This window comes from Meleagris gallopavo, chromosome 1 (assembly GCF_905368555.1).
Source record: "Meleagris gallopavo chromosome 1, MGAL_WU_HG_1.1, whole genome shotgun sequence".
Taxonomy (NCBI): domain Eukaryota; kingdom Metazoa; phylum Chordata; class Aves; order Galliformes; family Phasianidae; genus Meleagris; species Meleagris gallopavo.
Window position 1 is genome coordinate 134208263 of NC_139404.1, and position 26078 is coordinate 134234340.

The 26078-nt window shown below is 39.4% G+C and overlaps 1 protein-coding gene across 2 annotated transcripts in view; it reads right to left on the reverse strand.

Moving 5' to 3' along the window:
• Window positions 1–299: 299 nt before the first annotated feature.
• Window positions 300–26078, reverse strand: part of EDAR (ectodysplasin A receptor) — a 73997-nt gene continuing 48218 nt past the window's right edge. The window contains exons 5-12 of one of the 2 annotated variants that reach the window (XM_085214893.1): window positions 22613–22698; window positions 11497–11583; window positions 10231–10356; window positions 10070–10144; window positions 8418–8490; window positions 7734–7893; window positions 4337–4397; window positions 300–2985 (exon numbers count right to left, since the gene is read on the reverse strand). In XM_085214893.1, coding sequence (XP_085071019.1) covers window positions 2666–2985; window positions 4337–4397; window positions 7734–7893; window positions 8418–8490; window positions 10070–10144; window positions 10231–10356; window positions 11497–11583; window positions 22613–22698 — 988 coding nt within the window. In that variant the 3' untranslated portion in view covers window positions 300–2665. Of the gene's footprint in view, window positions 2986–4336; window positions 4398–7733; window positions 7894–8417; window positions 8491–10069; window positions 10145–10230; window positions 10360–11496; window positions 11584–22612; window positions 22699–26078 lie in introns of both variants that reach the window. The other variant, XM_010728280.4, reaches the window with a different exon arrangement.

Genomic DNA, 26078 nt, shown 5'->3' on the forward strand with positions numbered 1-26078 from the left:
GTATACATATAATAACTTACATTCTGATTCTCTAAGGAACCTGGACTTCGCTTTGTACCTTAGAGGTGAAATATTGAACCAAAACTATTGAGAAAGGAAGAGTGGTGTTTGCTTCAAAACTTCTCAAAGTGCAGTGCAGACAAGCAGTATGATGTGGGAGTGCAGAGATTCCTTCATGCATATTACCTTGGTGCTCCCATACCACAGGAATGTGCTGTTAGCCCCTGGCTAATTTATTTAATTGCATATTATAAGGCAATATATGAATTAAAAATAGAATAATATAAAACAGATAATACTACTGTGTTTGACCTCTTTATTAACATATTTTATGTTCATATTTTACAATATAATAAGTTATATGTACAGCATTAAACAAAATTATTAGAAAGTAAGATTTGGCAAGATATACAGGGTTTTTTTTGTTCCTGTACATCTTTTGTGTAACAATAAAAATACTGTATACTAAATAAAATAATGTTAAATAGTCTGTGTTCACATTGGCACCATTGATATCAAGACCCTCACTTTTTAAGGCCCAACAAATGTACAAAAGAGGATTCCTTTGGCTTCTTTTAAACAAATGAGTGGTGCATACTATTAAATGAAACATGAAATATAGGGGATAGTCCACTGGATAACGCTGCAGTTACACACTGGCACAAAAGAAGTAGAATCCTCCCATTCTATTTTTTTCCTTTTTTATTTTAGTAGCAATAGACTGAATCTGCAAATGTAGGGTCTTGGAAATCTTGTTGAAGATTGCAGAGCTGTCAGCAAACCTTGAAATCTTACTGAAGCCTGTTGAAGTCTGTACTAATTTGTCATTGATTTCAAGATAGCAAGAATCCCATCCATAAATTAAACATCAGTTAGTCAGTTAAATATTCAAATAAACGCAGTTTGCATCTTCCTTTAAAAGAAAAGTCAAAATTCTCCTCAGATTCAGCACATGCAAATTAACAAAGAGTGAGTTACAGTACTGAAGAAATGGTGAAGAACAGCGAGGAGAGGTTTTATGTTGCAGTATGTACTTCCTCTGCAATACAGATGAAGTGCTAAAAAATCAGTAAATACAGATGTTAAAGGGTGATACTAAGTGTTCAGCACTTATGATATTATGATACTATCATAGATAAGATCTGGTTATTAAGTGATGGAATGCTGGTTACCAACGTCAGGGTTAGAGTTAATATTTTTTTCACAATATTTTTTTTGGTCGAGCAATTTGGAATTGAAAAAGTGTAGGTTGGTAAGTGATTGTTCTCTCCGTTTAGTGGTTAAACACTGAAATCAGTCATTGCTCATTTTAGCTACAAATTAAGCACAGAGATTTGGCATCACCTTCTGGATTGGGATCTAAACAAGTTTACAGACGTTTTGACAAAGAAAATCAGAGTAGCTAACAGGAACAAATAATCTGGTTTTTGTTGTGTTTTTGATTCTTTACCTTCCAGAAAAGCTGATTTCCATCTGTGGGGTCTGTGCTCACGTTTCAGGTTCAATATTAGGAAAGACTTCTCTGAAAGAGTGGTGAAACATTGGAACATGCTGCCCAGAGAGATGATTTAGTGGGGAAGTATTGATGGTAGGTGAATGGTTGGACTAGATGATCTTAGAAGTCTTCTCCAACCTTGATGATTCTATGATTCTGTTTTAATGCACTGGAGCACAGCATTTCAAAGCCACTTGTTCCTGTACTTTCCAAATATCTAAAGAAATCTACTCTTTTTGCTCTCAGTATCACGCATGCCCAACTGTTGTCTATATTCCTCTGCCTGAAATATTATTTGACAAACAGACGTCACTACTGGAAAGTCAAAGTTGTGTGTGCGCAGTTTGCATTGTTTTTTTTTTTTCTGGTGGCAGTAAGGAAGAGAAAAACTTGTTCCTCTCCTCTGTACTTGTGAGGGATCACTGCCCTCTAGCCAACTGGTCTGTCTGCAGAGTCTGCAGTTTGAATTTACAATTTCTGAAATGAGGGTATGGACCACGAGTGCATTTACATGCATTATATACAGCGTTTAGAAGCACTTCCATCTGTAAATTATCTTGGAGCTTTTTTTCATAACTATAATTAGTTGATCTGAGGACTGTGTATATACACCTATGCACATACTTTTAGATTTAATAAATCCATAGGGAATATAGAAAATGAAACTGGTTAAATATTAAATGTGTTAGAGCTGATAGAAATGTAGGTGCCTAATGTGTATTAATGGATACTGTGGTTGTGGTGCCATTGCTGACTGTAACTGTTAGACCAATGGTTGACCAAAGCCCCAGGAGATAGAGCCATCTCCAGCGAGCAACTCAACAGCTTGCAAACCAGGCAGGAAGGGCAGCAGCAGTCATATCTGCACATATACTCAAAAACAGGCTGCAGAATTCATGTTTTTGTGTCTGCTTATTGTCAGAAAAAAACATAATTTTTTTGTTTCGCCACCTGTTTCATACCAAGCTTCTTGGGAGAATTCTGTTCTTGTTTTAGTAGATGTATAACTTCATTTTCTTAGAAGTAAAAGAGAAAAGCTTCCCGTTGGTTACCAGGAGTGATTACGTAGAAGAAATGTCAAGGGTCTCTTGTCCAAAGTCTCCAATGTGCGGCTGGCTGGGATCATTGTTCTCACAGGTGTTGTGGGAGCACAGGCCCCAGCCAGGCCCATCAGGAGGTCACTGCTGGTTCAGGAGCAGGCATTGCTTGTGCCCACTCCAAGATATCTGCACACAGAGACTCGACAGCATCCAACCGCTCAATCTGTACCAGTTTGGTGAGCAGTTCCGGGATGCTGTAGCCTGCTGTGCTGATGCGGTCAAACAGCTGCATGCCATCTGTCATGCCACCAATTTCGTCCCTCTTCAACCCGAAGCTCTCAGCAAGGTGACGCCACGTTTTCACTATGGCCTTCTCGGTGTTGTATGTTGAACTGAGCATTCGGCTGGTCTTCTCCAGGCAGTCAAACGGCAGCTCCGTAGGGCTCAGGCCTGCAACATGAAGGGTTTCGGTCAGACAGCTCTGTGTACAAGTCCTGGCTGCTCAAGGAATTTCTTAAAATACTATTAGCAATAGGCACAGCTAAAATCTTTAAGTATGAGTTCATGATAGGTATGTTTAGCTCCGTATCTCACTTGGTAACAGTAGGGTACAACATTCACAGAATAATTAGAGTAAAAAGTTTGCTGGGAAAGTTTGCTGAATGGGCTGTGTGCATTCCTATGGTACTGCCCCCTTCTGCAATAATTCACTCACTATGAGAAGTGTATTGGAAACATATCCCTCATGAGTGGCTCCATGAATACACCTCTGCATGTCCAGCACAGCATTTGAGCTCAAGAGCTCTGACCCTTCCCTGATTCCATCAGCAGCAGCTGCTGTAAAATCACTGTAATTGAAAGTTGCCCTTGTAGGAACGCAAAGAGTGAGGTGCAGCAAAAATGCCAGATGCTTGCAAGCATAAAAGTCCCTGCAAATGATTGCTTGTCACTGCTAACACTGAATCTCTAGAGATTATTTATAAATCATTCTGTGAGGAAAAAGTTATTCCTTCTCATACAGTTTTTGTTTGCACTGCTGATCACTGTAGTTTTGTACACTGTTTCTGAAAACAGTCTTTTGCTTCTATAGTTTTCCTGCTTCACACACAATAGCAGTAATTTGATGGGAGATAGTGCTCCCTGAATCACACAAAATTTGTTCACGTGTATGCACACAAAGTACGTGAGACAAAAAAAGGTAAATGCAGTCACGTTCTCTGTACTGCATGAACATTTGTTCGTGTGTCTTCTGCTGAAACACTCCAGCTAGCCAAGTGATAAAGAGGGTTAACATGGACAACGCTGGCCTACTTGGAAACTCTGCTTGTCATGAGAAGTGAGACAGCACTTAGAGAAGCAGAGTAGGTCAAGACTTTTGTCTGAAACACAATCCTGACCCTCCACAAATCACACTTCCGTATTTGGACCCAATTTATACCTGTTATCCATGCAACTAAACAGATAAACACATTTCCTCTAGGTGAAAAGAAAAGTTCTCTGCAGTTTGGTCCATGTGGATGTCCACATTACTCTTGCATCTCTCCAGAGGCAGAAGGCCCATGTACACATCTGGAGAGTAGCTGTGGTACACAAACCCAACCTGAACAGCTTTGGTATCAGGGCAACATAGTGCTTCCCGCCAGACGGCAACAAGCCTGCCCCCAAGGGCTTTTTCCAGATTTGCACTTTCTTTCCATGAAACTGTGCTTTCCATAGGAAAATAGAGGGATTTACATTTTACAGCAAACAATTGTGATTTAATTTCGTGCTTTTACAAGAGGCACAAGTGCTGTACACTCACCTTCTGCAACATCACATACGTTAGCGTACACGTCAAGTATCTTTTTCCTTCGACTTTGAATCTAAAAGAGAAGAGATTTGTTGCATTATTTTTTTGGTCATGAGAGTAAACAAATGGCACACAGTAGTACAAAACCTCTGGGAGACCCTCCTTTCATGACTCAAAGTATTATCACATTATGTCCTCAAGGGACATTTCTGAAGACTGATGGAAGAGGATGCAACAATTCAGCGAAAAGTAAACATGTTTCTGCTTTGGCTTACCACTGCTAGAGAACTTTCTTTCAGTCTGTTCTTCTTTTAGATAGTGTCTTTTCTACTCTAAGTGCTTCTGTGTTTTGTTTCTCTTTCAGACTGGAGGAAACTCCAGATAATGAGGACAAATTCAATGTCACACGTGCAGGAAAAAATGCAAGGGATTTCCAGGTAAATCGGAAATCAGAATGAAATTGCCTTCATGCAACAGCGTAAGAGAACTTTAGAGGGGATCACCTTTTCTGTCTTTTGGCATAAAACTGCTTACCACATTGCTGATTAATTGGATATTTGCTCCCACAATATATTACTTGTGTGAATCTGAAAGATTTCATAGAGAGATAAAAAAATCAGTAGCACTTTAGACTGGGAAAATTTAAGGTCGAGATTGCTGTCATCATTTTTGACAAGAAAGAGTTTTAAACTGAAAACTTGACATCTTCTAAGCTGAAAATGGACATTTTGATGTAGTTTCATTTAGACAAAATATTCTCAAGGTTTGGCCTTGGATTCAGCGTGGATTGAAAATAAATGTCAAAATGTCAGGAGTTCTCAGGGGCTGGAATTGTCATCTCTCAGCCAGCTTTCATTAGGGCTGAGTTCTCTGAAAAGCTGTCATTTTGATAGGACTCCAGCATTATCTCCACAATTTCACCACTTTTCACTGCAAACCGGGATGGAAAAAAGCTCTATTATTTTCACCTTTTTTTTTTTTTGGTAGGAAGGTTTTCCCCATTTTATTTGGACTCTAAGTGCCAGGACACATCAATTACTTGAATTAATAGACTTGCAGCTGGAGACAGCAAACTGGCTGCTCCACCCAATGCCTGTTTCACAGTACGCCATGTTGTAGGTAAGTGCAATACATACACTGACTTACTCACATATTGTGGGTACAATTTACACATGCTCATCTTTGGGATTCTGATAATACGTTTGATAAGCTGTTTCAGAAGCTTATAAACAGAAAAATTTCTTTTAAAGGAATTTGTTAAAATTCATGTAAGACAATGGTTAGATGCCTATTTTTATTCTCTCTTCATTTTTAGGACAAGGAATGAGGATAAAGAATTTCAAGCAAAAGAAAAATTACGCAGGATGATCTTTTTGCTTGAGGCAGAAGATGGGAAATTTTTAAAGCTTTCGCTGGAAGCAAGCAGGTGGATTTGGGTTTGGCAATCCTCCATGTGTAGCACCTTGCATAATGGTTTTTGGTTTAACCAGAGTGGCATTGGATAAGAGCAGGCCTTCAACTTTCTTTACCCCTCTCAAAAAGCTACTTAATACTCTTTCTAGTACTAGAAATGCTATTCAGTCTCTAGCCTCAAGCAAATTACTGCTTTTTTAACTTCTGGCAACTGGCTTAGATGTGAAATCTTAGGTATGGGCTGGGGAATCTTGATATAATCTGCACTTTCACTGACAACTTTGTCTTCAGCCTTGTTAGCAGGCCTCAGCTCATTAGCAATATGTAGTGACAGTAGGTCTGAGAGAAAAGCTCATGTTTCAGATGTACTTACCAGATACCTAAATTACTCAGGAGAATGTATCTACTATGTATAGTCTTTAGAAGGCAAGCTGTTTCTTATTAAATGTTCTGAGTTCCTACCTGCCCAATTTATATAATGTAATTTTAAGCAAGGGCATACAGAAGTGTGATAATGTTGGATTTTTACAGAGACCTCATAAAACTGAATTTTAAAATAGGAACGTTAGAGTAGTAAGTTATTTTCAGATAGTCTAACTAACTAACTACACACAGAAAAAGCATCTTTCTTAGGCTGAGACTTTGTGTGTCTGGCTTCAGCTGAAAAATGAGCTTTTTTAGAAAATCTGAGAACCATCCCAGCAAAGTAAAACATGCAAACAAGATGCTATTTCAAACCTTTTTTATTCTTCACAAAATAGCATCTCCCTCATGAGGAAAGGCTGAGAGACCTGAGACTCTTCAGCCTGGAGAAGAGAGGACGGAGGGGAAATCTGATCAGTGCTTATAAATATCTAATGGATGGGTGTCAAGTGGATGGGGCCAAGCTGTATTTGGTGGTGCCAAGTGTGAGAGAACAAGGGGCAACAGGCACTAACTGGAACACAGGAAGTTCCATGTGAACATGAGAAAGATCTTCTTTCCTTTGGGGGTGACAGAGCACTGCCTGGATGCTTTCCTATGTGACTTGCTGTAGGAAATCTGCTTAAGCAAGATTCAACAGTCTCCAGAGTTCCCTTCCAATCCCTGCAGTTCTTAGATTAATGATACAATTTTGTCCTAGAAATTGCTATTTTTTAAATTATTTCTGAAGTTCTAAAAACATACAAAATGTCGGAGCAAACACTTTCTTTTTAAGGGCAGATTCATCTTAATATAAACTAAACATTGTGTGGGTGAGGGAGTGCCTAACCCTGCCTTGAGTAGCCTAAGTGAGATAAACTGCCCTGAGCAATACAGATTCAGCAGGAAGAAATGAACGCCTTCCACAGCAAAACGAACAGTGCATTTACATTGTCCTTAGGAGCACAGGAGTGATCTTAAGCACATATGTGTTTTTGGACGTTATACATACACACACACACATATACGTACACACACACACAAAAAACAAACCACTAAGCACAACTCCAAATATGGATGAAAATTCAAAGGCATAGAAATAACCATGCCTCTGAGTCAAGACAGGCAGATGCTATGCTATTTGTATGACTTGAGCCCCAATTATTTTTCTGTCTGATTTTCTGTTGTCAAAGTAGCTTTGGGGTTAGTTATATTAGCATTAACTATACTGGGGGGTTGCTGTTTTCTTTTTCTTTCTTTAGACTGTAAAACATACAGTGCAGAAAAGCAGAATTACTTCTCTTATAGCAAATGTGCTTTTTAACCCTGAAGTGTATTAATACACCTACACAGACCCTCTCTTCAATACTGAAGGAATTTCATATGCTATTATGCAAGTAAGAGTCAGTAATAAAACTGTCAGAAGAAACTCTCCTGTATTTTGTGGATTAGTCCTATCTGTGTTAGAGTGCATTTTTTATAGTTTGTATCTTGCTTTCTTAAAAAAAAAAAAAAAGGCAAAAAAACTCCACCACCACCACCAATAAAAACACAGAAAGCAACTTTCAAATTTGAAATCTCAAAATTGCCTTACCCCTGTTGATTTATTGCTTGTAGAAGATTTATCTCTGGCCAAATGCACTAAAGATAACAAGCATCTCTCTGGTGTCCCTTGCTTGTCAACTGCAGCTTCTTCATCACTATCCATGCTACGACTTAGAAGTCGTTCATTCTCAGAAGATGCATCATTTTCACTGTAAAATGAAGGATAAGGTTGTCTTAGTGAAGTCTCTCATGGTTTGACTCCAATGATTTCCTTTCTGCTATCCTAGAGTAATGGAATAAGAATGTTTTCCATTTTTTATTCCCCTGAAATCCTGTGAATGTAACCGCATTCATCTTCTGAGGATGTATGTGCAACGCTCACCAAGTTGCACAATCATGCTTATCTTGCAAGAATCCTTCCATAGAAGGACTTCCTACTGAGGACAGTGTTTGCCTCAGTGGAGTTATGTTACTCAGCACAGAATCTCGGTGGGCTATAACCCAGAGCACGTGGTGCTCAAGGTAATGTTTCAATGTATGGTGGCCTTGGTCACTTCTTCCAGAAACTAACCCCTGCAGCTCTTTCATTGACACTTTTTTCCTTGATCTACCAGACTAGAAAACTACTACTACTTTGTTCTTCATGAATTTCTCTGTACCAGGATAAATGGTGACTCTACCCCTTTCCTACTTCAGTCAAAATGAAAGCTTTTTTTTTTTTTTTTTAACCTACCTTTTAGCAGCCTTAGCTGGAGTTGCTGTAAGTTTTTCAAATTCTTCTTTCTCAGAGAATATCACAACATTATCTGCAGATAAAAAATTAGAGAAATTTACACTGAGTATTCCAACTGGTGTTTTGTCTGAGGAGCTACTTTAGCTGGCAACCTTGCTGCAGATGGAAATCTCTCTGCTACCTTTTGAATTGCTATCAGAGGATTAAATGACATTCTGGAAGTACAAATACTATTACAAAAGGGCTGCTCCAAAAATAATGCCTCCTGTTTTATGATGTTGGCGGTATGGCAAAAGAGGCTGAACCTTCCTGCCAATATCCCATTACGTGTTGTTGCTGTGTGACATATGGCAGCAGAGGGGTACTCTGACACAACAGCATCTGACACAGAAGTGCAGATGAAACAAAGGGCTGTCAACAAATTCCTCCGTGCAGAAAAAATGGCACCCACTGACATTCATCAACATTTGCTGAACGTTTATAGAGACCACACAGTGAATGTGAGCACAGTGAGGTGATGGGTGGTGCATTTCAGCAATGGTGACAGTGATGTAAAATGCAAGCCATGTTCTGGATGTTCATGCGCAGCTGTCACACCACAAAATGAAGAGCATCTCAATTAGCTCATCAGCATGAATTGGTGGATTATGACCAGGGAACTGTGTATGGAGCTGAATATCAGTTTCAAGGTTTTGGAAACAATGATGTAAATATTGGAATATTGCAAAGTTTGCACCAGATGGGTCCCACTGATGCTTACACAATAACAGAAAGAACACTGTATGCAAGTTTGTCAGGACCTACTGAACCATATTGGGCTGAAGATGACAGTTTCCTGGACTGCATCATTACTAGTGACGAGACATGCAGTCACCATTATGAGTCAGAGTCAAAATGATAGTCCATGGAGTGGAAACATGTGAATTCCCCACTGAAGAAAAAGTTCAAGACGTAGCTCTCAGTAGGTGAAGAGACATGCAGTGCCTTTTGCGATAGGAAAGGAGTGGTCTTTCTGGATTTTCTAAAACCTGGACAAACCATCAACTCTGACTGCTACATCATGACACTGATTCTAACTTCCAGAGTCAGGCCAGAGAAGAAGACAACACTTCTCTTGAAACACAATAGCACCAGGCCGCACATCAGTTTGAAGACCATGGAGCACATTACCAATCCTGGCTGGACTGTCCCAACACACCCACCGTATAGTCTAGATTTGGTGCCTTCTGGCTTCTATCTGTATGGGCCGATAAAAGATGAACTGCATGAGTAACAATTTTCTAGCAACAATGCCACCATAGCAACTGTGAAACAGTGGGTCATTTCCACTGGTGAAGATTTTTACAGGCACAATATGCTGGCTCTTGCTCATTGCTGGTGAAAATGCATAGCTAATGGTGGTGACTATGTTGAAAAAGAGTATTTTGTAGTTGAGAATTTGCTCTATCAAGTACTGTTTTTATGCTCTTTGTATCTTTTACAGTTTCCATGGAAATAAATGGGAGGCATTACTTTCAGATCAACTGATGTACATAATTATTTTGTAAATAGACATTGAATGGAGGAATTGTAATTAAGAGAAATGCAATATGAATACTTAAGATGCCTAATAGCATCTTGGATAGAAAATGCAAAACTAAAGCAACTTATACCTTGTACTTCTTTCTTCTCTTCTTGTGTATTAGCCTGAGCTTCGACATTTTTTACTGAGTGGCTCTTGCAACAGGCTAGAATGTAAAAATAACAATAATTATTCTCAGAAGCTATCTAAAATAGTATTTGCAGCAAAAGACTTGTTGTGCTGAACAATTACCTTGAGCAGAAGGTTTGGTTTTCACAATGTAAAACATTATGATGAGGACAATGGCAATTGCCATTATGAATATGGTAGACATTGCAATTATCAGAGCTGTAGCCAGATGTCCTTGTCCTGAAAGGTCTGCTGGAAAAACAAATAAGTATTTTTGTAAATAATCAACTCTTCAGATCAAAGAATAGTTAACAGTTCACAGTCCACACTACCGTTAGAATCTCTACTCTCACTTTGTTGATCTGTCTTGTTTAAGCATTGCAAAACTAAATGCTACTTCTCAAAGGGGAACTATCTAACAATTTTCAAAATTGTGACTTAGGCTACAAGAACAACTTAATAGTATTCATTAAAAATATTTGATCAGATGACTATACAAAGATATAGGAGATGGTATTATCTGCTAATAATACAAGAAACTATATGTACACAGGAGGAGCAGCATTCCTAACAGTGAACTAGTGAAATAGTCCTTAAAAAAAAGAAAAACAAACAAAAAATACTGAGCCAAAAAATCTCCACAAAATGGGCTGAGAGATAAAAGGTCCATTGATATCTCTGACTGCCTCAAAATCTTTGCAGTAAGGAAATGTACTTGTAGAATAAGTAATTTTTTTAATAGACTTAAAACACAGCATGGCTGCGGGGTAAATTTAAAATAAGATATGCGGAAAGACTGAAGCAGAATCTGGATGGACAGATCAGAATCAAAAACTCGTGAAAGAATGCAGAAAATGTCAGGTATACTAAAATGCAGGAAAATAATTTTTCTGAAAACATTATCTTCAGGATCTTGTTTACAGACAAAACAACCAGGAAGATCAGTGTGGTCAGTACCTCATTAACTGCATCCTTCCTGTTATGTGTACCCATGTTCAAACATTTTAAAAACCTAATAATCATAGTGGAGAAGAGTTTAGAACAGTTCAGTAAGAGACTGGCTTTACTTGTCCATTTTTTTGTCACCATTCTAAATGAGGCTTTGCTGAGGCACAGTGCCCTATCTGTATCACCATAGATAATGTGCTAATTAATTGCTGGCACTGCCCACTAATGTCCAAGTGCATTTTAAGTCCATCCTCCTAGAGCAGCAGTATCAATTAGCCAAGAAATAAAAATTAATTCTGAATTATTTTTAATAGCCATCTTTGAAATCTGGAAAGAGTGGCAATGAAATTCACAACAGATATCATCAGTTCAGTTGCACTTTTGTTGATACTATTTTTGAGACCAACAGCTGCCACGTTAAATCTGGAAATGTCTTCTTACCTTTGTGAGCATGCTGGTAAGGTGAGAAGGTACTTGTGCCAGAGGTGCTTGGGAAAATGGCTGAAATGCCAGAGGTAGCCCCTGCACCTGCAAAAGAAAAACAGAAATGCTGTAAACTTCCACAGTTAGTTCATATAGTCAAAGCAATATCTTAGCCCAGGTAAAGAGAGCCTTGGCTTTTCTCGATTGCATTTCCTGTTCGTTAGCAAAGAGCCATGAATTCACCGTGACTTTTTAAAATGTTACTAACCCCAGTATGCATTGCTGGCATGTTGAAAACTGTATGTAGAAGACAATTTTGCACAGTGTCTAGAGGGAGGAGAAGAAGTCAAAATTCATGAGCTGCTATGAGCATAGACAAAATCCATCACGTGAATGTTCTCATGGTTATCCTTCACTAGCAGGATCACCATGAAACTCTGATACTAAGCAAGCCCTCACAACCCCACAGGAAAATCTAGCAAAAGCAACAATCAAGACTGTTGAATGTCCTTCTGTTTCATGGAGCTGCACTGTCTTAGAAGGAAATATTAGAATTTGTGCTATCTAGCTGGATAATTTGTTTCTTATGATCCCTCCTGTCAGTCTAAATCTGTATCCAAAGGGGAAAAAAAAATCTCAAAGACAGTGAGATGAAGTATCTCAAGGACTGCTTCTTGCTGGCAGTGAGGTTGCCCAGTGGAGATTTTCCTTGGGTAACTTCTACAGTTTGGTTTAAAAGTTAGCTAATATTTTTATTAATCTTTCACTTGGTGCCACATACCACTATTTCAAAGCAGTAAACCAAGTCATAAACTAACATCTTTTCACAATACTAGACAATAGTGAATATTACTGGGAATAAGGTTGTTGATGAGAATGTTGTATAAAAATACAGGGTGTCATTGGCATAGAATTCCAAGAAAGGCATGAAAACATTGGGTTTGGAAGAAAACATTCTCTTGATTCTCAAATAATTTTTCAAATAATTGGTGAGGAGGTTATGCAAACAGCCACTATGAACGGCCAAAGAAAACCATCCTCTGGCTGGGAGCAGGGATAAGAAATTCCTTCTGCTTTATATTAGCTGTGCACAGAAAAAGTCCAGTGATGACATTTAAATTCAGCAGACCTAAAGTCAGAAGACTGCTCCAATCACACAGCACATGGCTCAGCAAGCTGGTGTGGCAGCTAGAGTAGCTGAGAACTCACCAAGCCATTATTTTGACCCAGTAAATATCACAAGAAATTCGACCCACTAGATATAGTTGACAGGAAATTAAGTGGCCTGGAATGGTCTGAGAAATGTTCCATGGTTAAGTACAAAGAAATGTACATGCTCTTCAAATTAAGAATAATGTTTTCCAAAACAAGGAAGAAAAAAGATATTACCTAACATAAAACGTAGCTGTGTGTAGTGAATGCAAAGTGTACATTCTTAGTGTCCACAAAGTACAAGTTGCAGATGTCTTCAAAAGATATTTCCTTTAATAATGGTAAAATTTCTTTCAAACGTCATTTCTTGAAAGGAAATGAACTCATTTATTATGAAAACTGAAGGAATTTTTGAAACTGACAAAGTGTTTTCATAAAGTTTTAAATGCACTGATTTGTTAATTCAGATGCTTTTAGCATTCTGTAAATGACAAGCAGATTGCATATATCTTGTCTGGTCCCTTCTCTGTAACAGCGTTTGTTCTTGGAAGAATTATTCATAAGTTCAAGAGCCTGCAGCACAGCAGTGGAGCATCTACGCATCAGTAGATGAAGATGCCATCCATCTGTAATGGAGGTTAAAGACAGGTACTCTGTAAGATTGCTAGTAATTCTTCACAAACTGAAATGAATCACACTTACTTTCAACCTTATATTTACTCATTTCAGCTGAGCACTGGAAGCAGTCTAGTCAATGGCCAATGCTGCAGCCAGAGACAAGTCTATTCTTTCATGTCCACAGCTACTAGGCTTATGCCTTTTCTTGCCACCTCCTGGCAAACCCAATTACAGACAATTGCAATTCTGTGCAGTTCTTACAGGCTGCAGCAAGTCAACAGCAGCTTTCTTTCCACTCCCTTTCAATTAAATGGCAAACTGCTCTGCTCTGCTCCGTCTGCCTGCAGTTTATCTAATAAGCTTGAGTTCATCTCCTTTATAAGCAGGGTTTATCATGCTCTCTGTTCCTTCATTTGAAATGCGGAGTAATTGAAGGATTTGTGCCTAATCCTTCAATCATTCAATCACTTGGTATTGGTAACGTAAGATTTTTCATCTGTAGAAGGAAGGAGAGCCTTGGTGGGATGTCAGGGAGCAACACTTCACAGGAATGGTAATGGGGCAAGCTGTCTGTTTGTCCTTCAACATCACTGCCACCCTTCACCCAGCTCTACCCACATGAAGATATTGTGTGTTGCTCACTCTACGCACACACTGAAGCCTCTCCAACTCACAAGGGTGGTCATTTTCATCTTTGGAAGAGCCTGCATAAGGGATTTTCCTTTGGTTACATGGGAACGGGGCTGTGGTGCTTCTGTGCTGTCTATCGTGGCAAGAGCTAGCCTGATGCTAAAACTCAATGGCCTTTCACATATGCCTGTGTGGGAGTTAGATATTATGCATATTTTAAGTCTATTATCAAATTTAATAATTTGATATATTCATTATGAGCCAAGACTTTTCTTTAGATGTGGCTTAGAAACAAGTGCCAGCTCATGCACCTGCACTACAAGGGGAACCAAAAATGCCAGCTTCTGCAGTATTTCAGTTCATGCCTTTTTTTGTTTGAGCAAAAAGAAGCAAAGTAACAAATAGAAGCAAAGCAAAGCAGTCTTGCAGTATACCATGATTCCAGCGTCAGCTGTTCCTGTGCACATCCAGTTTTGTGTTCAGATAGATGATTAACTTTGGTTCTGATACAGATGACACTTACATAGTCTATGAAGACTTAGAGCTCAGAGACATCCTACCATGCTACAGCACAAAATATAGAAATAACTCTGTTTTAAGCCCCAAAAAAGACTGATGGCTGTAATATAGCTGTGCAAAGAAGTAGTTTATATTCCTAGTGTCATGGTTTCATGATTTTTCATTATCGGTATTCCACATCATAACATCATGCAATGCACTGGGGGTTTGACTGCTGATGCTCAAGTTCCGGGTGCCTGTCCAGAGAAGAAGAGCAGCTACGTTTCCCCAGGGGGCTTTGCGGTCAACGAGGAGATATAACTCCCAGCAAGGTCACCTGATGCTCTCTTCTTTGCCTGCGCTGCTTCGCTTGCGCTTCTCTGCCTGCGCTGCTTCGCTTGCGCTTCTCTGCCTGCGCTGCTTCGCTTGCGCTTCTCTGCCTGCGCTGCTTCGCTTGCGCTTCTCAGCGTTGTGGTAAGGCCGATCCACTATCAATTTCACATTCTCTCTCCTTATAAAATTCTGTTGATACCATATTTAGTAAATTACTTTGTTTTATCTCAGATTGTTGCCACTGTTTTCAATTATTTCGGGGTCCCTTATTTTCTTTTTTTTTCCGGGGGCGCGGATCCGCGGATCCCTCCGCCCTTCTAGTCACGGAACCGGGCCGAACCAGCCCGTAAACCGTTGACACCTAGACACCTGTAAGTAATGTTGTAGGAATGTGATAAAGACATCAGGAAGAACAAGGTTTATCAGTGAAGCTTTGCCATTTTTTGCATTATGTTTTTATTAAAAAAAAAATAAATAAATCAGCAGAGTCTAAATACTGTTTCATTAAAAAACAGCATACACTGATTAGGAGAACAGTTTGACCTGTACTCAGATTTGAACATTTGTTGTTTGTTTTTGTTTGTTTGTTTTTTTAACTTGAAAGATAGCTTTAACATTAATTGCCATGCAGACAGCCATTCATCCCCATAGTGAACAAATGCAGGATAGTAACATAACATTTTTGTTTTAAGGAACCACTCTGCTTTGTGTAACAGGACTATTGCCGTTGTTTATGTATCTCAAGACAGATTTATAGCAAGAAGTGATGAACAAATGTGCCAGATCTGTGGGACGAGGAGGGCACAGGGAGGGGAGGGTTGCCCAACATGCCCTCTCACAAGTGTTTGTGCCTGGAGGAAGTCTGGTGCAGCAGGGACCATATGTGCTTCTGACATATGTTGCTGTAAGTGGCAGCTTACTGGTCCATGCAAAGGACTGCTGCTCCTAGCTAGCAACAGCTTTTCATGAAGTTTATTTAATACTTAATGACACAGTATAAAAATACACAAAGTGTGTATGCAACAGACTACCAAAGTGATCCTGAAATACAAAGTGTTTAAAAAATGCCTTTATGCCTCTATGTGTCTGCTCCTTGCTACTGGGAGCAGTTTGCTGTCTCTCCTTTCGCACCCCACTTCCCACAGCCATGGCCCATTTATGAATGGCAATCCATACTTGTTACTGCCAGCTGAGCTGTGCCTGCAGGCACTGCGGCCATTTTAAAGTAGTGAAGGAAGATAAATCACCCACGCAAATTAATAACCAGCAGCCTGAAATATGAGATGGAAAAACATATTACATTGAGTTGAAGTCCAATAAAGGTAGAAAGTTTATGGGTGACAAAGTAATCGGAAACTAGATTATAACTAAATCTAGTCATAAATAAAGACCTAGCTATTTAGAAAGCCCACATCAGAATTTTCAAATTAATGTCAATCTGTATTCAGATACTTACAGAAAAGGTTTTCAAACTTAAGGGAACAACTTCCTATGGAAACCCTGTCCATTTGGACAGTAATGGAACTGAAGCCGCTGTCAAAATCCAGCTGCTCTTCAAGGCATCTACATATGAACTTAGTAAACAAACATCGTCCAATTCTAATAATATTGCAAATCACATATAGCAGAAATTAGCTCAGGCACTGGAGGACTACTTGAGTGCTTTGGATTTTTCTGTTATTTCCAGAAGACATAAAGAATAAAGGCAGTTCAGTCCAATATTTACTGTAGCCTCAGGCAGATTCTTCAGTTAGTTTAGATAGTTATTAAGTTGGGAAGAGCGAGAAGCAAATTCCCTAGTTTGAACCTTATCAAACTTGTGATAACCCTAATTCCTACAGACTATAGTTTCAGATCTGGGCATTCTCACTGTAAGGAGCCACTACTGTTCAGACACCTAAAAAGACATACTTTATACTCTCATGCTGTGTAACGTTTTTAACTATAGCTTTTCTCTCCCATTATTTTGCTGGGGCAGGGAAAAATGCTGAGGACAGAAAGCTGTATGGCCTTAGCCTGACGATTTATTTACTGTTTTGTTTAAGATTTACTGAGAGCTTTAATTGTACGGTGCTATTATGTTGCAGGTAGATGTGCAGGGACACAGCAGGCTTGTGAGAGGGGATCGCCCAAAGTCCTCAGAGTTTTCAGGTGAGCTGCAATGGGACCAGATGCCCTCCTGTGTGATACCCGGTGATACCTGGGCTCAGCTTTCCTGGCTGCTCAAGAGAGCAAAGTCCATACTTGATCCTCAGATCTTTTCCCTGGAAGGTTTATGGCTGAGGCTGGCCAATTTTCTCCCAATATTAGGTATAGACAGGCCCTGAGGGAATGACTACAAGGCCACACCACCAGTGAACAATAAAGCACTGCCTTCAATGTTTCTTCTATTCCACATGTAAAAAGGAATGGGGTGTTCAGAGATCAAACGACTCAAAAATAAATAAATAAATAAATAAATAATAAAGGAAAGTTTGTTAGCTCCAGCTAACAAGCCTATTCATTTGTAAGCTTAATTTGAAACAGAAGGAAAATGTCCCGATGTTGATCATATTACAAAAGGACAAAACTGGCAAGAAAAGAAAATTAGTGATGTTTCAAAGAATGGAGAGTCAAAACAAAAACTTATGAAATAATTATTTTTCACCAAGGCAAGTGTTTTTGATGTTAGGCTTGCTTGTGTTATACGTTTCAATTAAGGAGGCTGTCTCAACCTTAAACATGTGGGTATGGAAGCGACCCCTGAGGAGGGTTTGCTGCACTGAGCCCTCAGCCTGTTAGTTATTTGTTCTGTCTCATCTGCTCAGCTGGTTTTGAAGTCCTAACGATACAACAATAGATATCATGTTTTATGTTTCCAGATGCTATTCACTCTCTGATAGTTCAAAAATAACTTGAGTACATTTGTTTTTCTTTGTTCTCTTCCTTTTTTTTTTTTCCCTCCCTTTTTTCTTTTGCTAACCCATCACTGACAAGTGTCAGACTTACTTAAAAACTTACACAGGTTGATTATTGCAACTGTATTCATGTCTATGGCCAGGAAAAATAAATAAGAGGAGTTAACAGTATGCATTGTCCACGCAAACACAAGAACACACAGAAAAAGAAAACCCCCAATCACTTGCTGAAATTCCCTACATCAATAATTTGAGTGGATAAGTGTTTACATATTTATCTTAATTGGGTAATAATGACTTCAGAATATAATGTTCAAGATTTTCTAGCAGAGTTTGGTTTTGTTTTTCTCCATCAATTTTGAACTTAAATGGCAAATATCTAAGTTCAAACAGAAGAGCAGTTAACACACATAAACTGGCTGAGAACTACAGCTGCTCAAAGATAACATCTCTTTCAGCAGCAGATGCACCTCTGCCAGAGAAAACTCCACGTAGGTTAAATTCTTCTGTCTTTTGCATATCCTTTTACATTGGATGAAAGCAAAGTAATAACCAACAACTCTGCATATTCAGAGGCCTCAAGTGACTTCAGTTCCAAAACTGCTGACAGCAAATCCAGCACCATTAACTGTGGGAAGCCACATCTTAAAGTGTTTTGGTGCTCACTACCTGCAATACATCATCCTCCAATTTGCAAAAGAAATCTGCATCCAGTAGCTGCTTCCCTTACCCTCTGCAAAGCTGATAGTTGTCGCAGAGGTAACACATCCTAGTTCAGTGTCAGCATGGGTCACGGATGGCTCACAATGTTCTTCACGCACTGCTGAAGGCCTCGCATTCAATGTTTTAACACTGTGCTCCTCTGTGCCTAGCACAGCTGAATTGAGAGGCTCATACACAGTAGATGTGAGGGCCCAAAGTCTTACAGAGGCATTTCACAGTGCACAAGACATGAAAAATTGAAATCTTTATGGAGATGCTGACTCATTTTAGAAAACTAACTCTTTTCCATGTAAGAAAAAACCTTCCTGCTTACATAGTAGACATCTTTGTACTCACATAAGCACACCCTTCATTCCCTACCAGCACTTTTCCCACAAGCCACCACCAAAACCAGACATTCCTCACAGGGCACAGAGAATTACCGCTTTTATCTTTCAGTCCAGAGCAAGATTTTCAGCACTGCATTCTGGCGATATGGTTATCTTGATTAAATATCCAACCTCTATATGTCTCTCTCTCCTCCCACTCTGATCCACACTACCTGTGCTCAGGTCCCTTGAGAAGAAAAAAATGAAAGCAACATGGGCCCATTGTGGAGTTTCTTTCTCACTTCCCATACCCTTTACACTAGTATTTCCAGATGTTGGGACATGGGGTGTTCATCTTGTTTCCTCAGCCATTTCAAGGTTTATTGACTGTTTAGGAGATGAAAGTTGCACAGCAGGCTCTTGGAGTTGAAAGCTGTTTGTTTATTCTTTGATCAAAACCAAATATTTTTCTACCAGGTAGAATGTATGGTGAGGTGAGGTTTTTGAGGTTTCCCTGCAGCAGCACACATACCCAGCTCAGTTCTTGCTCTGGCCCTATGTAACAGGAAGATCAAGCAGCTCCCAGCCAGGTATTTTTCCAACTAAGGAGAACACCACTGTCCTTCAAGTCAGTCTCAAATCTAAAGAAGGCCTAAAATGGGATTTATCTGCCCTAATTTTTGTGTCTAGAAGTATTAAAGCCAAAGCTTGTCATACCTGGTTTCCTACTCTCAAGTAATCTGCCACCCTTGTTTCCTTGCAACACTTTGGGCCACCTCTCTCCAGTTACAAGAGAGTGTTTAGAGAAAAGGCAGTTTTGGGGAGCAGCACTCTGGAAAAGTTTAAAAGGTTGAAGCTCCTGAAAGCTGTTCAGTGCTACCTTGAAGTCTCAGTAAAGGAACTAAAGAGGCCTGGAGCTGTATGGACTTTCTTAATACTTCCTGGGTCCTCTATCACGACAGTCAGAGGGAGAAGCAATGACCACAAGTAGGCAGAAGTTCTTCTGAGTATAGGAACCATTCATACCAAAGAGCTGATACTATTCTTCATGTGACAAAAATCACATGTTTGCTTTAGGGCTACATGCTCAGACTGCAGAAGTTAGATTTGTTTGGAATTTGCAAACTTCAAAAAATTATGGAGCTGTGCAACACTAACATGATAACTTCTCTTCGACTGGTATAATTTCATGGTAATGAAGCATGTGATAAATAAGGTTTTATATTTACTTATATCTATATTTAAAGTCTTTTACTAACAGCAGATTTTATGCTGCCTGCACAACAACAGTAAGAAATTCCTGTAGCGAGAGACTGATTTTCCTTTTGGAGTACCAGTTATTGTCTGTGACCCAGGAAGGCACCATTACAAACAATATCCAGAAGTTTAGACATTATAAACCAAATAATCTGATCTCAGTGATTTGAGTTATTTGGATTTTTAAAACCTTTCTGGTCTATTCAACAGTTGTAATCAAATGGCTAGTTTCATGGAGCTAACTAAAATGGTAACATTTACTATTGCCAGTACAAATGTTTTCTACATTAGTATTCAGACAGTTTGTAGGCTGTCTAAACTACTCCCAAAGATAATATATTTATTCTTGTGTTGGTCAAGTTAAAAATGCAAGTGGTTAATCAGTTGTATAATTCACATTTCCCTTGCAAATACAAGTACATTATATATAGTATCTGCCAAATACTCCCAAAAAGGCAAAGATTTGTGTTTTGAATTGAGCAATAGCTGTAAGACCTTCAGGTAGCTCCATGCCAAATAAGTAAGCTACAATATGTTTATGCTACTAAAGATCCATTTCAGCGTGTGCTTAAGACAGAGTATTGGAGCTTAAGAAGTGATTCATCTCAAATTAATCCTACTATCTCATGCCATCTTCTATTTTGGAAACAAAGCAAATCTGGGATAAAATGTGCATCGCTATACTGGCTGGTGGCATCTCAAGGAACTGCTGTGATGAATACCCCACATCTTGAAGCAAGACTTGGCATGCTGGAAAGGCAATTTCATTGAATCATTGAATGGTTTGGGTTGGAAGAGACTTTTAAGATCACCTAGTTGCAACCCTCTTGCTATAGGCAAGGACACCTCCCTCTAGACCAGGTTGATCAAAGCCCCATCCAGCCTCGCTTCCACAGGAGGAGGCATCCACAACCTCACTGGACAACCTGTTCCAGTATTTCACCACCCTCACAGTAAAAAATTTCTTCCTAATATCTAGTCTATACCTACCCTCTTTCAGTTTAAAGCCATTTCCCCTTGTCTTGTCACTACATGCCCTTATAAAAAGTCTCTTCCCAGCTTTCCTGTAGTACCCCTTCAGGTACTGGAAGGTTGCTATAAAGTCCCCCTGGAACCTTCTCTTCTCTAGGCTGAAGAGCCCCAGCTCTCTCAGTCTGTTTGCCAAGTTTCACTGATCACCTGTTAATCAAGTCAGTCTGCAGAGCTCAATACCATCAGAGTTGGGTACCATCAGCAGCCACAGCACTGTTAGGCTCTTGGCTAGCAGTGGATGTGACTATACACTCATTGAAAAAGCAGCCAGCCTGCACAAGCATGCAGAACATGTGTCTGCATCCTTTCCTCTTATCACATGCCCTCATCTCCCACTGAGACTCTCAGCCTTGTGTTTCTACTTACCTCTCCACCTTCCTTCCACTTCTCACACCAGGGTCCTCCCCAGCACTCTTGCCTTGCCTCCTAGGACAGACCTTATCTCAACAGAACCACACTCCCCCTGCCCTTGCCACTCCTGCTCTCTGGGGCAGAAGCACATGTTTTAGGACCAAGTGGGGTCCTGCAGCCAGGCAGGAAGAGGTGACAGACAGCTGAGCAGCCACACGGCATATGTGGGTTGGAGAATACCTCCTCATGGACTACCACCCTAGGATTCTCTGCAAGATGATATTTATAATCCAAGCTCCTGCACCTTAGGAAAAATAGTAGATGTTAATAACCCACCCTCCTCCTTTAAAGTGGCATGAAGGTTACCAACCATACACAGTTCAGCAGCATCTGAACTAACTAATTGCTATTTCTGTACATAAATAAATGTTCAGGGAGCTCTGTGTCAACCACTGCTTTCAAATCAAGTAGGCAAAGTGTTGCAATTCCTTTTCATGGCAAAGACTTTTAATGGGCTTTTCTTTTTACATGTAGCAGCTTTCTCTGGAGGACAGCTTGTTTTTGTCTTTTTTTTTAAAATACTTACATATTATTATTTTTATTATTATTATTATTATTCTCGTGATCTACTCCAGTTTCTCTGAGGGAGCGTCCAACTCATTTGCTCTTTCAGAGGGAACTATATTTTTCCTTTTCTTTTTCTCAGTTTCTTAATGCTTCAAAGGAGAAAGCAGTCTTCTTGGGGAGCTACATCTGCATTAGAGTGCTACTGCAGGCTGTCTTTCCTCTTCCTGGCCTGAGGATGTCAGCTATTGCACACATGAATAGGAACTGCCAGGATGTCATACACACTTGCATACATCTTTTTTCAATCAGCAAACTACAGGTTCTTTTGTCAATAAAATCCAAAGACTTAGCTCTCTTATCAGTACTGACTGTCACACTCCAACATCAGGCCCTGTGTCACCCTGAAACCAAAGGATGTAAAAATGTGTGATGCTTTAGTTCAACTAAAGCTGAATTTAAAAAATTGCAGTTTTGTGATGTCCTACTTGGTTAAATAACCATAATAAGTCCTGCATGGGATGTCTTAATAGATGAAAGCTGGAGCATAACTGAACAATAGCAGGTCCTAAAATCAAAGGTTCTGATCTCTCCCCAAATGTTCAGCATTTGCTTCCTTAGTTGGCAAGGCTAGTTGGAAGGAGAAATTGCTTTACTGGAGACTGAGTTATTGTTTGAACATAATAATCATTGCTGAAAGACTTCATATTGAGCTTCCAGATGATCCAAGTCAAAACCAGATGAAATGCACATAAATTGATGAGCACTTACATTCTTTGGTGTTAGGAGGTGCCAACAAGCATGAGTAGCAAACCATTCCGTATATGTTTCGAGGTCTGTTTTCCAGCATGTAGTAACTGAAATGAAGGGCAAGATGAGGCAAAACAGTGTAAATTAATATACTGCATCCAAGCATGGTTCACGAGCAGCCAATTATACTGAGATAAAATCATTAAAAAAAAAAACACTTTTATAAGCAATTTGATGCAAAGATAATTATTTTTTTTTAAACTGCCTGAATAGAAACAGTGTTTCTCTTCTTCCTTTTACCCCTAAGAGGCAATTAATCAACCATAAAGCCTACACGACAAGAAGGTATCATTGCCTAAAACAACATTATTTTCCTTGCTGTGTTCAAGCTGCAGCATACAGCATACCCTGAAATAAGACTTTTCAGAATAAGAGAACATTATTTTTGAAGCAGAGGTCTTTCAAGCAAGACCATCAGTTAGATATAGTTGTCTGATTTTCTTCTCAAGCATCATAAGAATAATCTCAGCAACAGAGCCAAATCTAAATAGCAAATGCAGGAAAGCACTACCCTTACAGGAATAGATTAGGATTTACAACCATTTGTGTTTTTTTTTTTTAAGTTCCCTTGATTGTGGAGTTACAGCATGACAAAAAACTTTTCATGATTTGAACTGGGCTGCCACTAAAGTTAGTCTTGGCAACTGGTTCTACAAGAATTGGATCCACATACAACCTAATGAGTAAAATACATCCAAATCATATGCAGTGGATATGCATCTACAGATCACTTGCTAAATTTTAGTGAAGAAATGAATAGTCATAATCTATTCTATATAGATAAGAACTCAACGTCATAAACACTAAGTAATGATCTTCTGCTCTTATGCTGTCTACGTATGTGCAGAATGTTTTTTTTTTCCTGGAAAATTTATACATTAGAAAATTACTGCTGAAATCGTCCATCACAATTGGTTGGTCATTAATGAATGACCCAGTCTATAAATAGGATATATAGCTACAGGAAATTAAGTACACTGAGTCATAGGATGGAGAATGGTGCTTGGAGATAACTAAGGGAACATATACACTGAACACAATTCCTCTTTTTGTTGGTATTAAAAGATTCACTCTTACTCTTCCATGTGGCTTATGTGCTCCATCTGCCACTCTGCCTTTCTCTCAAGAGAAGAACATTATCTTTTGTTTCTTTGTGGGAATCTGCATAATATTAGGCTGCAAAGCAGTTAATAAATAAGCACTAAGTGGTTGCCAAACCACAAAACATAAAATAAAATAAGAGGAGCAGGCCAAAGATACGTATAAATCTATAAAGAAAAATACAGGACAGTCAGGATCCACAACTTAATAGCCACATGGTTTAGGGAAGATAAACAGCCCTTCTGACAGTTAATTAAAACAAGCTGGTGGAATATTTCTTGGTTTTCACCACAATGCAGAGTGTTGGAGGACAGGCAAAGAAAACTGAAGAGAATGTTCATGGGCAAGCAACTGTTCTTGTATGTGAGTAGGAAGTTCTACAGTTGCAAATATTAATGGTTCACCGCTGAAGTACTGGCAACAGAAAAGTTTCTGGCTATGCACTAATATTTAAAGCAATGCTGGAAGTGTCTGATCGCTTTATATCAATAACTATGGAAAACAAGTGAACCAGTAACAAAATCACTAATTTTCATGGTGCTATTCTTGCACTACAAAACACATTATTTCTCTTTCCTTAGCACTTTTCAGGCTATTTTGAAGTGTTAGAGCAAAGATGCAAAAGCAAAGGCTGGAATGAAAAATGGATGTTTTCTCCAGCTTAATACCACAGTAGTTTAACTTGGACTGATCTTGGTGGTGCCAAGTCACACTTGGTGACTTGATTCCAAAAGAAAAATCTACAGCATCACGTTTAGGTCTTCCTTTTGCAAGTACCAGGGCACCTGAGAACGAGACAGTAGGACAGTCTGCTGAAAATAAAAGGGAAGTAGCAAGCACATAGGTAGAAGCATCAGCTGCCTTACCCAGAACTGCAGGGAGGGCTTTTATTTCATTAGAAATTCACTGGCTAAAGACCTAACAGGTCACACCATTGAGGGAGGGGAATCCAAGCTGTAACTAATTCCCTCACTCTTTACACTATTTGTCATGCTTGAAATGCTTTGGAATAGGAGCATAAGCTGAAGCCTGCAGTGTCCCAGGAGGTTGGGTCTAAGAACCTCCAGAGATCTGAACTTTGGTTTTGAGGACTACAGCTTTGGAACTAAGCCTTTACATTCTCCCTGTGTGCTCATCTTTTCCTTAGGCTGCTTTACTCAACTGATGACAAATAGCAAAAGGATGAGATGCCCACTGACAAAGACTGCAATATGAGGGATGTTTTGTGAAGAAAACCTGCGGCATATTACAGAAGCACAGTCCTCTTAAAATGCAAACCCTATTTTTTCACTGTCTTTGTCTTAGAGGCTCTTTGAGGACCAGAGCCCAGGTGAGGGAGCATTCTGCTCACTGCCACTCATCCAGGTAGTGCTTGGCTTTCCCTGTGCCACTGGGACAGTGGCAAAGAATGGCCAGTCAGTACTGCCTACCAGCTCTTATGCCCTGTGTTTCCTCACTGTGACATAGATGGAACTTCTGGGTTCTTCAAGTTGATCAAGGCTCCAGGCCGTGTTTCAGCCCATATTTAATTTATCTTCAGAATTTCACCTCTTTGAACTCAGAGTCCTTGTTTCTCCTTAGCTGCTGGTCATACTATACCATCCCAGGAGCTGCACTCAGCCAGACTCCAGCCCAATTTCTGCTACAAGTTACACCTGTGCAAACACAATGTTTTCAGATTACTCTCCAAGTACCTGCTGTGCAAGCTGATTATTTTCTGCCAGCACCCCACTCCCATCTGGGTGACCTCATTAGCTCTGACAAAAATGCAAAACAGCAACTGTGGCCACTATTTAACTTCCTTGTTCTTTATGATGTATGAGGGGAAGTCAAGAAAGAGTTCTTTTAAAATCACATCATCAGTTTGCTTGGCTGGCAGTTAGACAAGTCCTTTTTATTTGTAAACTGTGAAAATTTCACACAGACTTACTGATATAATAAACCTGGAGTCTTGCAGGGCCTCTTTAGCAGTTTCCTTTGCTATAGGCTATGCTGTGTCTGCAAACTGCACAAAAGCAAATGCTGGGAGGAGGTACACCTCTAAGCTAAAGTTGCATGCAAGCAGAAATTCAAAAGTAAGATGAGTTTGTATTATAGGGTATTAACTTAACTTATAAAAAAAAAATGTTGCAAAAGTAAATTCATCTTTGGGTTTGCAGACTTTAAAAGGAAATATAATATATTAGTAGCATATCTGATGTAACTGTTTTCTCACAATTACTATCAAAATTATAATGAGCTTAATGGGCCATTGAAAAGAGGACTTAATAAAATAGCATCTATTTTAGCCCCTTCAATGAGCCTTGGAACTTGTTTTTACTCTGTA